We start from the raw sequence: 13,492 nt of genomic DNA, 5'->3' as shown, positions 1-13,492 counted from the left end.
TAACTGGGGGCTTGAAACAACCGAAATTGACTCTCTCCCAGTTCTGGAGGCCGGAAGTCCAACCTCAAGGTGTCGGTAGGTGGGTTCCTTCTGGAGAACCTGTTCTGTGCCTCCCTCCTTGTTTAGGGGGGCTGCCCCGAATCATTGGTGTTTGTTGGCTGTGGCAGCCTCACCCCAGCCTCTGCCTCCTTCTTCCCGTGGCCTCTCCCTCTGTGTGTCTCTCTGTCTGCTTCCTTCTCTTCTAAGGATTTGTCATTTGGGTTAGGGATCCCCCCAGTCTGGAGTACCCTCACTGGAGATCCTTACCTTAATTACGTGTAAAAAGGCCCTTATTCCAAGTAAGATTACATTCTGAGGTTCCAGGTGGACATATCTTTTGGGGGCCACAATTCAATCCACTGCAGTCCTTCCTCTGGCCCCCAAAACTTTGTGTCCATCCCATGTGCAAAATACATTTGCCCCCAACATCCCCAAAAGTTCAGACGCGCTACAACCTTAACCGTAAGTCCAAAGATCTCATCTAAATGTCAACAGCTCAGAAAGGCCCAATCTCGTCTAAATCAGTCACGTTGGGCACGGGGGAGACTCGGGTGTGGGCCGTCTGGGGTGACAGTCCTCTCCCTCTGTGGGCCTGTGCAGAAGGACAGGAGGCATCTGCTTGTAAAATGCAGTGATGGACAGGCACGGGACATGCATTGCCACTCCACACTGGAGAAATCGGGGGGCATAAAGGGTCCCCCAGTGCCAAGCAGGTGTGACCCCGCCCACCCGCCCGCAGGCTGGCCGGCTCTTTGACCACGGTGGCACCGTCTTCTTCAGCCTCTTCATGGCGCTGTGGGCCGTGCTGTTCCTGGAGTACTGGAAGCGGAAGAGCGCCACACTGGCCTACCGCTGGGGCTGCTCCGACTATGAGGACATTGAGGTGGGTTGTCGCCCCGCCTGTGGCCGCTCCCCGCGAGGGCCACTGCTAAGCACTGGCTCCCTTCTAGGAGAGGCCGCGGCCCCAGTTTGCCGCCTCGGCCCCCACGATGGCCCTGAACCCCATCACTGGCGAGGACGAGCCCTACTTCCCCGAGAGGAGCCGCCTGCACCGCGTGCTGGCTGGCTCCGTGGTGGTCGTGATGATGGTGAGGGCGCTGCCTCCCCGCCCACCCCTCTGCGTCGCCCCTCCGTCCTCCAGAGCCGCGTGCAGCAGCTTTCGTCCCCCTTCCCACTTTGGGGCCAGGGCCTGATGCCTGCTCTGACCCAAAAGACCCTCACTGCCATCCAAAAAAGCCCCCGTGCCTGGACTCCAGGGAGTGGCCAGGCTAGGGGTCTGGCTGTAAGAGGCAGGCATGTGCCGGGCAGGGGCTCATGCTGGGAAGTTGCTCCATGAATGTGGGCCTGGGGCATCCTTCAAGTTTAGGGGGGCAATCCCAGCACCAGGGGGTCCACCATACCCTGCCTTTGCCTCCAGCCAAAGGGGCTTCCAGCTGGATCCCTGCCCTCCCCTTCCAAGATGTCAGGAATTCCCAGTTTTTGGCTGGTGAAGGGTGGGGTGGGGGAGGAGGGAAGGTTCTCCAGCACCTGAGCCGAGGACAATGCACAGTGGCCCCCTTGACACCCACATGTGGTCCACCTTCTCATTCTAAAGGACCTCCCTCCCCCTGCCTCCCACCTCCCCCTCCAAAGCTCCCTGTCCCCCCCAACCAGCCTGCCAGGAATGGGAGGGAGCACGGCCTGGTCTAGAGGCAGGAGCAGCAATGGAGCTGCTGGGGGCTGTGGCCTGAGGACTCTGGGGTGCCAGGCTGGGCGTGGGGCTCACGTGCCTGACTGCCCGCAGGTGGCTGTGGTGGTCATGTTCCTTGTGTCCATCATCCTGTACCGGGCCATCATGGCCATCCTGGTGTCCAAGTCGGACAACACTGTCCTCGCAGCCTGGGTGAGCCTCCACTGCTCCTGCGGGGGTGGGTCTGGACCACCACCCCAGCACCCCTCTCTGACCCGCCATCTCCCATCAGGCGTCACGCATCGCCAGCCTCACAGGGTCCGTGGTGAACCTCATCTTCATCCTCATCCTCTCCAAGATCTACGTGGCCCTGGCCCACGTCCTGACGAGGTGGGGTGAGTGGCCAAGGCTGGCCCTGCCAGCCACAGTCAGAACGTGACTTTGTCACGGATCTACAGGGTCCTCATGTGTGAAGGAGGCACAGCTGGGGTGTGTGGGACCCCCCCACCAGATCGCTTAACCAACAGTGAGCAGGGCCTCCGTGGTGGGGCGAGGGGGCCCCTCCAGCCATCTACTTCCCTGTGTCTAAGGTGACTGTAGGTGGCAGCTCCTCTCCCCGCCTCCGCTCTTCCTCCCCGCTCTCTGCCTCCCTCCCCCATTTCCTAAGGACAGATGCTAATGAGCCAATCCCTTGGGCCACAGGTGGCTTGTCTGTCAACGGACCTGATCAGAACAGGGACAGAGAGCTCGGTGCTCACAGGAGGAGGACGATGGGCAGGAGAGTGCAGTGGAGGAAATGGCGGTGGGGGGGGTTGGTCCCAGGGAGACCAGGGTAGGAGAGGGCAGGGGCTGCACCGGGGAGTCACCCAGGGTGTTCCTGCAATGTGGGCCCTGCGTCCCCTTCTCCCAGCCTCAGGTGTCCCCTCTCGTTAACCTTTCCTGCTCCCAGCTCCCTCTCAGGACCCGCTCCCAGTATCTCACCACCTGGCCCATGCTCTTCTGTCACCCTGACTGCGCCCCCTGCTCCCCGGGGCCACACCATGTTCATTCTCACTGTTTACTGTCACTCGTCCCTGCTCTTCCTTTACCAACACGATGATTTTAGATGATTTTGAAATTAGAAATTTAGGACTGTCGCACTGGGCCCCTTCTTGAGTGGATGTCTTCACACTATCCGGGCGCCCAGCAGCTCCCTCACTCTCTGATGGCTGAGGGGGTCCTCCATGCAGAGGGGGCCTTGAGGCGACTGAGCCAGTGCTCTCTGTGCCGCAGAAATGCACCGGACCCAGACCAAGTTCGAGGATGCCTTCACCCTCAAGGTGTTCATCTTCCAGTTCGTCAACTTCTACTCCTCGCCCATCTACATCGCCTTCTTCAAGGGCAGGTCCGCGCCCCTCTGCTGCGCTGGCCCGTGGCCTGCTGTGCCCTCCGCTCCTTTGTCCCCTCGATGCCCAGGGAAGGGGGGAAGGCATGGGAGACTCGTGCTTCCTGTGGTCAGGTGGGGGCGGAGAAGAGCCAGGCACACCCTCAGGACCCTGCTCCCGCAGGTTTGTGGGGTACCCCGGCAACTACCACACCCTGTTCGGGATCCGCAACGAGGAGGTGAGTATGCAGCGAGAGTGGACCCACTCCTGTGACCCCCAGCAGCTGCTCGCCCCCCGGCACCCCAGGACTGCCACACTTGCTCATCACACCCCTTCTCTGCCATCCATGAAACACTCACCATCGGTGTGTCCCTCGTGTGTCAGCCTCCCCCATTTTAACTGGAGTCACACCTGAGCCGAGTTCCAGCCACTGTGATGGCCCCGGAGCCGCTATCACTGGCCTGGCCTCCCCCAACTGTCACCCCATGAGCACCAGCCACTCCGCTCGCCCTGGAGCCCAGTGGCTCTGCAAGCCGGGCTGGCCCTGTGGTTTCAGAAACTGGAAGCTGGTTCGGCGCAGGAGGGAGCATGGCTGTAGTGTGGGTTCCCCAAAGCAGACCCCAAGACAGAGACCCGGGGGCGAGCAGTGGGCGTGGGCATCACCCTGGAAGCAGGCGAGGGGCAGAGGGTTTGCGGGAGGGGGTGCATCTGTGAGTACTTGAGAGATGGTCACCGCTGGGGGCACCTGGGCTCCACCTGCCCTGGATCCTCCCAGACGTAGAAACCCCCAGAGTTGTACCCCAGCTTCTGGTTCCTCAGTGGCCATGGGCCAAGCATGCCCTGAGGCTGGGGTGCAGGCAGCATGGATGGGTGTGTCCAGAACAGTCCACAGGTGGCCTCTGGGCTGGGCCAAGGAGCACCATGCAGGGGGGCGGCGGGGTGTCTCCCTCTTTCCCACGGGTATGAGCTGTGACCCAACCTGACAGCTGCCTCCAAAGTGGCCACCCCCAAGGGACACTCTCCATGTCACATGAGAGGGGAGGGGCTTCTCAGGGACAGGTTACTGGGACCCCCCACTCAGGGGCGTAAGTGCACAGGACATGCTGTGTCAGTCAGTCAGCGGGAAAGTTCCCAACTCAAACTGGCTTAATCCAAAAAGAGTTTCCTTGGCTCCTGTATGGACAACGTTCAGGGCTCTGTGGGCTCAGGTGTGGCTGGATCCAGGTGTTTACACGATGTTGCACTGCTTTCCCTACTACTGGCCACGCTCTCAGGCAGCTTCTCCCCACCTGGTGAGGAAGACACCCCAACAGCACGGCTGACACCCTCAGCTCAGTACTTCTGTGCAAGGCGTGCTGTCCCGGAGCTCCTCCTAGAAGCCCCAGGCCCTGGGCTCACTCAAACTGAGTCACCGATTGGTGGGGCCTGCACCTTGGGTCCTCCCTGGAGCCACAGGCTAGGGTCAGCCCTGTGTAACCCCATGTGGGTCCCGAAAGGAAAACCAGGGTGCCGTATGGCAGTGCCCCTGGTCGTTCCCATTCACTGTCTGCCAGTTAGACCTGAGGGGAGACTGTGGGGGGCTTCAGTGATACTGAGGAGAGGGATGGAGGGAGGGAGGGTTTTGGCAGTCCTCAATGTGCTCAGGATATGTCTGAAAGGGAGGTGAGGGCATGACAGGGCCACCTTTGAGGCATAGAGAGGGATGAGTGGACAGGAGGCCAGTCCCTCCCTGAGCTAACCTGGGCCCTGCTGCTGTAGTGTGCGGCCGGGGGCTGCCTCATTGAGCTGGCACAGGAGCTGCTGGTCATCATGGTCGGCAAGCAGATCATCAACAACGTGCAAGAGATTCTCATCCCGTGAGTCACCCCCACCCCGCCCTGGGCAGCATCCAGGGACCGTGGGCCCAGTGTCTGGGGCAGCAGCCCAGCCCAGCCCCAGCCTGGGAGAGGTGAAGGGAAGGCGAGTCAGCCCCTCCTGGACCTCAGCACCACAGTGCAGGGGAGGGGGAGGGCTTCCTCAGCCACATCCCAGGCTCTGCGACACCCCCACCCCAGGTGGTTGCCCATTGAGCTCTCCTGCCCCGGGGCCAGCTTTGGGGCTGGGAGGGGGCCTGGGTTCTTGGCCCAGCCTGAGGCTACTGCGGCTGGGCCTCCCCACTCTCCGACGCAGCGCCAGAGACGGAAGCAAGGGGAGGCCTCAGGGGACCTTACCAGGGATGGCCCAACCACTGGGGTCCCATCTCCTCAGGGCCACCCCCACTGTCACCATTGTGGCCCATCAAGGCAATTGGGCCACCCTCCCAGGCCGGAGCCACCGCAAAGGATGGCCAGAGGCTGGACCTGACCTGGACATCTCCCCCAACCCCACCCCTGGCACATCAGCTATCCACCTCCCGCCCTCCACGGCAGCTCCTGACTTGGCATCAGCTCCCCTGGGGCACCACGAACCCTAGCTGTGGGGCTTTGGCCAAGCCCTGTCCCCTCTTTGGGTGGCCCTGGTTCTCAGGGCACCAACGTGCTCTGAAGCTGAGCTCACAGACACCACGAGTGCAGGGCGCAGCTGGGTGCCTGGTGGGGCAGGGGCTGGACGAGTGACAGTGGGCAAAGCCACATGCACACGTGCCCCCACTGGCACAGCGATAGTCCTGATCCGCTCCCTCAACCTTGACATAGCTCTTGGCACTTCTTTGAGTTCCCAGGAGGAATCCAGCTCCATAGGCTTCCGTGAGCCATGCCATGTGGCTTGTCCTGCGGGTGCTGCAGGGGGGCTGGCGGAGGGGTGTGGCCCCTCAGAAGGACACAGATGCTCTCATCCACTCTGTCCTGCGAAGGCCTTGCCCCACCGTGCTCGCCCGTGGCCCCGGCGCCCCATCTCCCTGCTGCCCTTTATCTGGGGAGCCAGCAGGCCCAGCGTGGAGGCAGGGCCATCTTCCCCGTGTCTCCCTCTCCAGGAAGCTCAAGGGCTGGTGGCAGAAGGTCCGGCTGCGCTCCAGGAAGAGGCAGGCGGGCGCTGCCATGGCAGCTGGCCGGGCGCCCTGGGAGGCGGACTACGAGCTTCTGCCCTGCGAGGGCCTGTTTGACGAGTACCTTGAAATGGGTAGGAGCCATGTTAGTGGCCACGGCCACGCCAGCACCGTGGGCAGGCTGGGGCAGTCACACCACTCACGGGGCTTCCAGCCTCACCTTCCCCGGTCTGCATCCACCTTGACACGTGATGTGCCCGTGGCGGTGGGGACAGGGGGGCCTGCAGAGAATCCGAAGAGGAATTGTGGGGGTCAGACTGGGCAACACCCAAGAAAGGCCGGCCGAGGAGGGGAAGGAGCAAGCGCCGTGGGCACAGGGGTCAGGAGAAGACCTGGTGGCAATTGACGGGTCTCCTGGAGTGGCTTTAATCTCCTCCCACCCGGGAAAGCATGACCAGAGCCTCGTGGGAAGAGAGCCAGGAAAGAAGCAGGGTCTCGGGGGAGCAGGCCCTGGGGGTGAGGGGCAGGCTGCGCCTGGGAGCCTGGGAGTTGATTTTCTCCGGCAGTTCTCTCCATGCCCACGGTCTTTGCTGGCCCCTCGGCTGTGCCCTTGCCGGACGGTGGCCCATACCTAAGGCTCATTCCCCTCACGGGCGGTGCACCTTTGAGGGCAGGGTCTGTGTCTAACGTCGCACAGTCCCTGCAGCCCAGGGTCCTACTCTGAGATGACAGAGGGGAAGAACAGGGCACGCTCCGAACCCAGAGTGTTGCATCTCAGCCCCGCACATTGCTCTGAGCTCCCCGGCAGCCAAAGCAACAGGGGTGACAGCAGTGGCCTTATTCCACGGATAAAGGGGCAGGCCAGCTCACAGGGGAGACATGCTTTTTCATGATAACTCGGGGGCGGGGCGGGAGGCTGGTAGAGGGAGGGGGGTTCACCTCGTGTGTCCCCACTCCAGCGGACAACAGGCAGTGAGACCCCAGGCTCTCTTGAGTAATTCTACAGAAGACCCGGAACCCCTTCCAAGGAGCCATTTCCTAAAGCTCCCCTGAGTGGGGTGAATGGAGGAGCCAGACCCCAAATCAGAAGCAGGTTTCTGCGCCCTCTCCTGCCACGAGCTACAGGGTGGGCGCGGCCTGGGGCCCCCAGGGAGCATGCGCATCCAGCTGGGTGTGAGCAGTCAGGGAGGCGCCCTGGGGGAAGGGGCCCAGGAGCGGAGCCTGCAGGATGAGTATGAGCAGGAGGAGAGGGGTGGCCCGAGGCTGAGACCCTTGTGGACAGAGAGGTGTCCCCAGGGCCTCCCCTGCAGGGCGCACGTGCAGGGTTTACCGCGGGCGGGCAGCGGCGGGCCCTGGTCGCAGGCGCGAGCGGGGCCCCGGGGCCGCGGTGTGGCGGTGACCCGCGCCCCCCGCAGTGCTGCAGTTCGGCTTCGTCACCATCTTCGTGGCCGCCTGCCCGCTCGCGCCGCTCTTCGCGCTGCTCAACAACTGGGTGGAGATCCGCCTGGACGCGCGCAAGTTCGTGAGCGAGTCCCGGCGCCCGGTGGCCGAGCGCGCGCAGGACATCGGCATCTGGTTCCACATCCTGGCGGGCCTCAAGCACCTGGCGGTCATCAGCAACGTGAGCGCGCGCGCCGCCCCGGGGGCGGGGGTGGGGGCGTGGCGCTCGGCCCCGCGCTGACCGCCCGGCCGCCCAGGCCTTCCTGCTGGCCTTCTCCTCCGACGTCCTGCCGCGCGCCTACTACCAGTGGAGCCGCGCCCGCGACCTGCGCGGCTTCGTCAACTTCACGCTGGCGCGCGCCCCGCCCGCCTTCGCCGCGGCGCACAACCGCACATGCAGGTGAGGCGGGCTCCAGGCGCAGCCGGGCGGGGGCGGGGGCGGGGGCGGGGGCGGGGGCGGGACGGGGAGGGGCCCTGGGAAGAGACCGGGAGAGAAGCTCCCCAGGGGAAGGGAGCAGGCCTGAAGGACAGGGAGGAAAGAAAGGTCCAGAGCGCCCGTGGCCCCAGCCTGCCTTTCCTGCCTCGGGAGCCCCGCGCGTTGTGGGACAGGACGTCGGTGGTCAGCAGAACTCAGCGCTGCGGGAGGGGATTGCGGTGACCAATCCGATGTCTTTATGGGCATAGGTGTCCCTTTTCTATTTCTTCTTGAGTCAATCTTGGTAATTTTGATTTTTTTTTTTTTTTGGCAGAAAAGTCCATTTCAGCTCAGCTTTAAAATGTAATGACACAATTTATTCTAATATTCTCTCATGAGTTCCTTAAGCCCTCCTGTTTCTCTAGTTATGGCCCCATTTTCTTTCCAGATGCAGTTTGTGTCTTTCCTCTTAAAAATCAGTCTCCTGGAGTTGAAACCTTAGCTCACTCGTTTTCAGTCTTTCCTGGGTTTTCATAAAGAAACGTATGTCTGTAAATTTACTTAAAGCCTCACTCCCTTGGTGTGAGTCATCCTTCTGTTCTTCACTTCTCAATCTTTCACAACTTCAGGTGTGATTTCCCTGTTTATCCATGAATTACTTAGGAGAGTAACTTCCCAAACACATGGAGTTTTTCCTTTTTGATCCTTTTAAAAAAATCACTGATTCTGGTTTAATTGCTTGGAGGTCAGAGAACCTGAAGTAATGATGAAAACCTCTCATTTATTGAAGCTTCTTTTATGATCTGGTCACAGTGGGTTTTTGCGTGTTTCAGGTGAACTTGAAAAAAATCTGACTAATTTTGGGGTGAGGTTCTATATCTACCTATTAGGTCAGAGTTCTTAATTTTATTGTTCAGATTTTGATTTTTTTCCCCTGCTTGATCTATCAAATTCTGATAGAGGTGAGTTAAAATCTTTTCAGGAATGTAGGGTTATCAGTTTCTTGTAGTCCTGTCAGGTTTTGCTTTATGTAGTTTGAGGTTCTTAGTTGCATAAAAGTTTGTATTTGTGATCCCTTCTTAGTGGATACTTCTTCCACTGCCATTCTTTTTTTTAATTCTTCTTCTCCTGCCTTCTGGCAGCTGAGTGAAAGTGTTCTGTATTTTTTTTCTCTTTATGCTCATTTGGAACTGATGGTTTTTTATTATTTTTATTATTTTAGGAATTACCCTTATATTTTCAGCATATGTTCTTAACTGTACATTGTCCTAACCAAGCCTGAAGGAATTCATTTTTGTCTTCTCTCCCTGGCATGACAAGGACCTTCATGTGTTTACCCCCTGTTGAGCACCCATCAGTCCATCTTACTATTGTTGTAGAGTTTTAATTACTATTTAAAATACACAAAACATCTTTAGGCATTTGTTAATCACATCTGTTTGGTGTATTTTACTAACTTCTGTGGCTACAATAGCTTCTTATGCATTGCCTTCCCTCTGAGTTCATTTTTCTTCTTGCTGAAGTATGTCCTTTAATAGCTCTTTCAGGAATGATGTGTGGTTGGTGAACTCTTACATATGTTGTTTTTTATATGTCTGAAAATATCTCTGTCTTTGTCCTTTAAATACCAGGTAGAACATTTTAGGTTAAGATTTACTTTCCCTCAGCTCTTTGGAAGTATTACTTTATAGTGACCTGACTTTTCTTGTTGGAAGCATTCGTAGCATATAAGTTTTTTTTCTCATTTTCCTTAATTTGTGTCACTGACAGGTATCTGCCATGGTTGGGTTTATTTAAAAGTTTCTCATTGAGAGTCACAGTGTGATACTGATCTAAAGAGTGATGTCTTTCTTTAGTTCTGGAAACATCTCCATTTTGTCCTTCAAATAGTGCTTCCCCGCTCCTTCCGTTCTCGTCTTCTGGAAGTCCCATCGTGTTGCAGCTTTCCCATTTCTCCTCAAGTCGCTTGAGTGCTGTTTTATATTTTTAATTCTTCTTGGCTCTCTATATTGCATTCAGGGTCATTTCATCATAATTGTCTCCCATTTCCCACAGTCTCTCTTGTGTCTAGTTTCGTCACTTAAAATTTATCCCATTCATTGAGAATTTTTTTCAATGACTATATATATACATATATATATACACATATATATATATATTTTTATTTATTTATTTATTTATTTATTTATTTAGATTTTTTACTTTACCTTTCTCTCCCCAAAGCCCCCTGGTACATAGTTGTGTATTTTTAGTTGTGGGTCCTTCTAGTTGTGGCATGTGGGACACCGCCTCAGCATGGCCTGATGAGCAGTGCCATGTCCGTGCCTAGGATTCGAACTGGCAAAACCCTGGGCCGCCAAAGCAGAGCACGCGAACTTAGCCTCTTGGCCACAGGGCTAGCCCCTATATTTTTAATTTTCAAGATTTTTGGCTTTTTCTTTTCCTACAAAGTTGACCTTGGTAATGCTTTCCATGGAGTGCAATATGTAAGTTTATGTCACAAAATGGAATGTCACATCTTACCCCAAGACAGAAATACAGGAAGATGTCAAAGGATGACAAGATGACCACTCGATCTGAAATAGCACAGCTGATGGATGGGCTCATTACAGTAGGGAGAGCTGTGCGGGGCAGGCAGTCTCCGAGCAGAAAGGACTGCTGACTGTACCTGATGGCACAGTTCCATGGTACAAGTAGGTTGATATCACCTGTAGCAGCAGACTGAACGGATTGTCGTGTCTACTAGATAGTGGGGCATTTGCCACTGTGGGGCCCGGTGCAGCATGGTAAGGGGATGGGACAGTCTGGCCCATCCACCCCGCTGGAGCCCCACAGTTAGCGCTAAGGGTGCTGGGCAGTCTGCCGTCTGGGCGGACTTCCCTCTCCAGGCACCTGCAGGGAGCGGGCCCAGCGTTAGAGACCAGGAAGGAAAGGCGGAGAAGTGGAGAGCGGCGCCTGCGCCTGCTGCCCACCCGGCTGAGCCTCGGCCGCGGCTGCTCACCCGAGCCCCATCTCCTGCAGGTATCAGGCTTTCAGGGACGACGATGGACAGTATTCCCGGACCTACTGGAACCTTCTGGCCATCCGCCTGGCCTTTGTCATTGTGTTTGAGGTAGGGGCAGCTCCCCATTCCTCTGCTCACCTCCCCCACTGGCTCTCAGCCTTGACGTGAGGCCCACCCCAGGATGCTTTCTCTGATCCCACCATGTGGAGCAGGGCTGGAGTTGGTGGGCCAAGGGAGCAGGGTCCTGCCCTGTCACCTTGGTCAAATCACAGTTCTCTGCACCTTCGTTTCCATCTGGAAAATGGAGTTCATCCTTGCCTGGCCTCTGTCTCTGGGTTGTGTGGACCTCAGAATGCTCTGGGCACTGCAGTGTCCCAGGGAAGCTGCACGGGGACACAGAAGTAGGGGGTGGTCTCTGGGCCATGGCCTCTGCCTCTTCCAGGCATTTCCTTTGCTGTACTGCTGCCCTCCAGCTCAGCCGGCACCCGGGGAGCAGGTGCCCACACCTGGCCCTGTGAAGGCCACGGTGGGCATTTGTTTTTAACCAAGCAGTGGGGTGCGCTCGCCCACTGCCCGTACCATCCCCTGCTCCCAGCACGTGGTGTTCTCCATTGGCCGGGTCCTCGACCTCCTGGTACCTGACATCCCCGAGTCCGTGGAGATCAAGGTGAAGCGCGAATACTACCTGGCCAAGCAGGCGCTGGCCGAGAATGAGGTGAGCCCCCACCCCCAGCCCTCAGGCTTCACCTTCCCTGGTCCCCCGGTGGAGGGGCCCCGGCCTGGCGCTCTGCTGCGGCGCAGGACGGAGTGAAGAGTGGCAGAGTGGAATCAGTCTAACCTCACTCTCCTCCCCCGTCTTCCTGGAGACAGGCTCTCTTTGGAGCAGGTGGAGCGAAGGACAACCAGCCCCTGGCTCAAGAGATGCGACTGGGCCCACAAGCCTAGCCTGCTAGGAGATGGCCGGGCCTCCCCAGTCCCTTCCCTCTGAGATCACAGGGGTCACCCTGAGAGTCAGCGGCTCAGGGACCTGGAGCCAGACCCACCTGGAGGGCAGAGGCCCTGCTGCCTCAGAAGAGATGCCAGGCTGTCAAAGGCTCACTGTGCTCAGAGGCCACAACCGGTCTCCTGTCCCTCCTTGGCCCAGAGCTGCTGTGCCCTTGGCTGCCTCGGGCCTCTGCTCACGCGCCCTGCCTCCCAGGTCCTGGTCGTGGTCCCCATCAGCCACCCCTTGGAGTCCCCAAGGCCAGCTGACTACAGCAGCAGCATCTGGAGGGCCAGGGCATGCTGTGCCAGGGGAACCCAGTGGCTTGTCGGGGAGCTGTCCCTGCCATCCCCCTCCCAGCCCCAGGAGCCGGTATCCTCTCCTCACGCTCACCCGAGACAGAAAGGCTCCACATCTGAGGTGCTGGCTGCCCCCACCCTCAGGCACATGCCGCTTCCCTCCCAGCTCGTCGCCTCTCTCCTCTCAGAGCACCGGTCCTTCTAGGCCTGCTCCCTTCACTGCTTCCCATCCCCAGGGCCCCTCACTCACCCCCAGACCCTGGTCTTCCACTGGCCCAGGAGGTGGCCTCCACCCCGTTCACACTTCCCTCTCGCCCCTCAGCCCTCGGATGTGGCTCATCTGCCAATCAAGCCAGTTGGCTCTGAGGTCCTTTCTGTTCTCCCTGGTGCTCCTTGTGCCTCTTGCCCTTTGAATGGTGGAGTGTCCCCTCTCTCCAGGCCCACCTCACCTCTTCCCACCCTGTCCACTTGGGGTGCTGCCTGCCCCCCAGCACGACCCACCTGTCAGCCCCTGCACTCTGTGTTCAGGTCAGAGCTGAGTCAGCTCACCACGCCACCCAGCCCCCTCCATTCCCCATTATCCGCCAAGGCCTCTCGATTGGGCTTCTTTTTTGAACCTGGTGCGCCATTTTCTCTAAGCTGCTCCCTCCTTGCTCCCCGCTGGGCTGTGCCCCAGAGGAGTGGCTTCTCCCCCACCTCCGGCAGGCCCCTAGGCTGGGGCCAGATGGGGAGGAGTTGGAAGGAGATTGAATTTTATTCCCTGACCAGAGAAATACTTGAGGACATTCCTGCAACCCTCAGTGGATCTCCTTCCACACGTTTTTCTGTGTGTTTATACATAATCGTTTTCAAAATTGGGGGCATAATGGTACGTGCAGTTTGACCTCATCCCCCACTGGCTCCAGCAGCCTCTTTCCACGTTTCCCTTCCGTGAACTCGGTGGACTGCTGGGCCTAACCCTGTCACGGGCACTTCCCAACTTAGCCATCCCTTATGCCGGGCACGCAGGCTTCTCTTCTGCGGCGCTATCAATCAATTACACTGGAATAAACATCCGGAAACACTGTCCTCACTTTTGACTTCCTGAGGGTACACTCCCAGAAGCAGACTGCAGCATCAAAAAGGATACGCAGTTTTTAAAACGCTTTGACGCAGAGCCCGGAAGTGCCAACAGACACCCTTCTCAACAGCGTCCTTGCCAAGGCGGTGTCATCACTTACACGGCGCCCCTCGGGCCTCCGGCAGCACTGCGCACGCTTTGGGCAGTCTGTTGACAAGGGGTGAGGCTGCGTGCAGAGGTGGTTGTGAGGCCACTGGC

The 13,492-nt window shown here is 58.3% G+C and overlaps 1 protein-coding gene across 13 annotated transcripts in view; it reads left to right on the top strand.

Annotated features, from left to right (window-relative positions):
- Nucleotides 1-13,492, top strand: part of ANO7 (anoctamin 7) — a 38,838-nt gene that overhangs the window by 22,141 nt on the left and 3,205 nt on the right. For 7 of the 13 annotated variants that reach the window (XM_070489194.1, XM_070489193.1, XM_070489196.1 and 4 more), the window contains 12 exons: nt 779-922; nt 990-1,127; nt 1,823-1,921; nt 2,001-2,103; nt 2,981-3,092; nt 3,256-3,310; nt 4,831-4,928; nt 6,023-6,168; nt 7,450-7,655; nt 7,732-7,874; nt 10,911-11,001; nt 11,489-11,608. In XM_070489194.1, coding sequence (XP_070345295.1) covers nt 779-922; nt 990-1,127; nt 1,823-1,921; nt 2,001-2,103; nt 2,981-3,092; nt 3,256-3,310; nt 4,831-4,928; nt 6,023-6,168; nt 7,450-7,655; nt 7,732-7,874; nt 10,911-11,001; nt 11,489-11,608 — 1,455 coding nt within the window. Of the gene's footprint in view, nt 1-778; nt 923-989; nt 1,128-1,822; nt 1,922-2,000; nt 2,104-2,980; nt 3,093-3,255; nt 3,311-4,830; nt 4,929-6,022; nt 6,169-6,993; nt 7,656-7,731; nt 7,875-10,910; nt 11,002-11,488; nt 11,609-11,763; nt 13,243-13,492 lie in introns of those variants that run through there. The other 6 variants (XM_044751287.2, XM_070489189.1, XM_070489190.1 and 3 more) reach the window with 5 other exon arrangements.

This window comes from Equus asinus, chromosome 19 (genome assembly GCF_041296235.1).
Source record: "Equus asinus isolate D_3611 breed Donkey chromosome 19, EquAss-T2T_v2, whole genome shotgun sequence".
Lineage (NCBI taxonomy): Eukaryota > Metazoa > Chordata > Mammalia > Perissodactyla > Equidae > Equus > Equus asinus.
The sequence above is the reverse complement of the archived record's forward strand: the minus strand, read 5'-3'. Positions and strand labels throughout refer to the sequence as shown.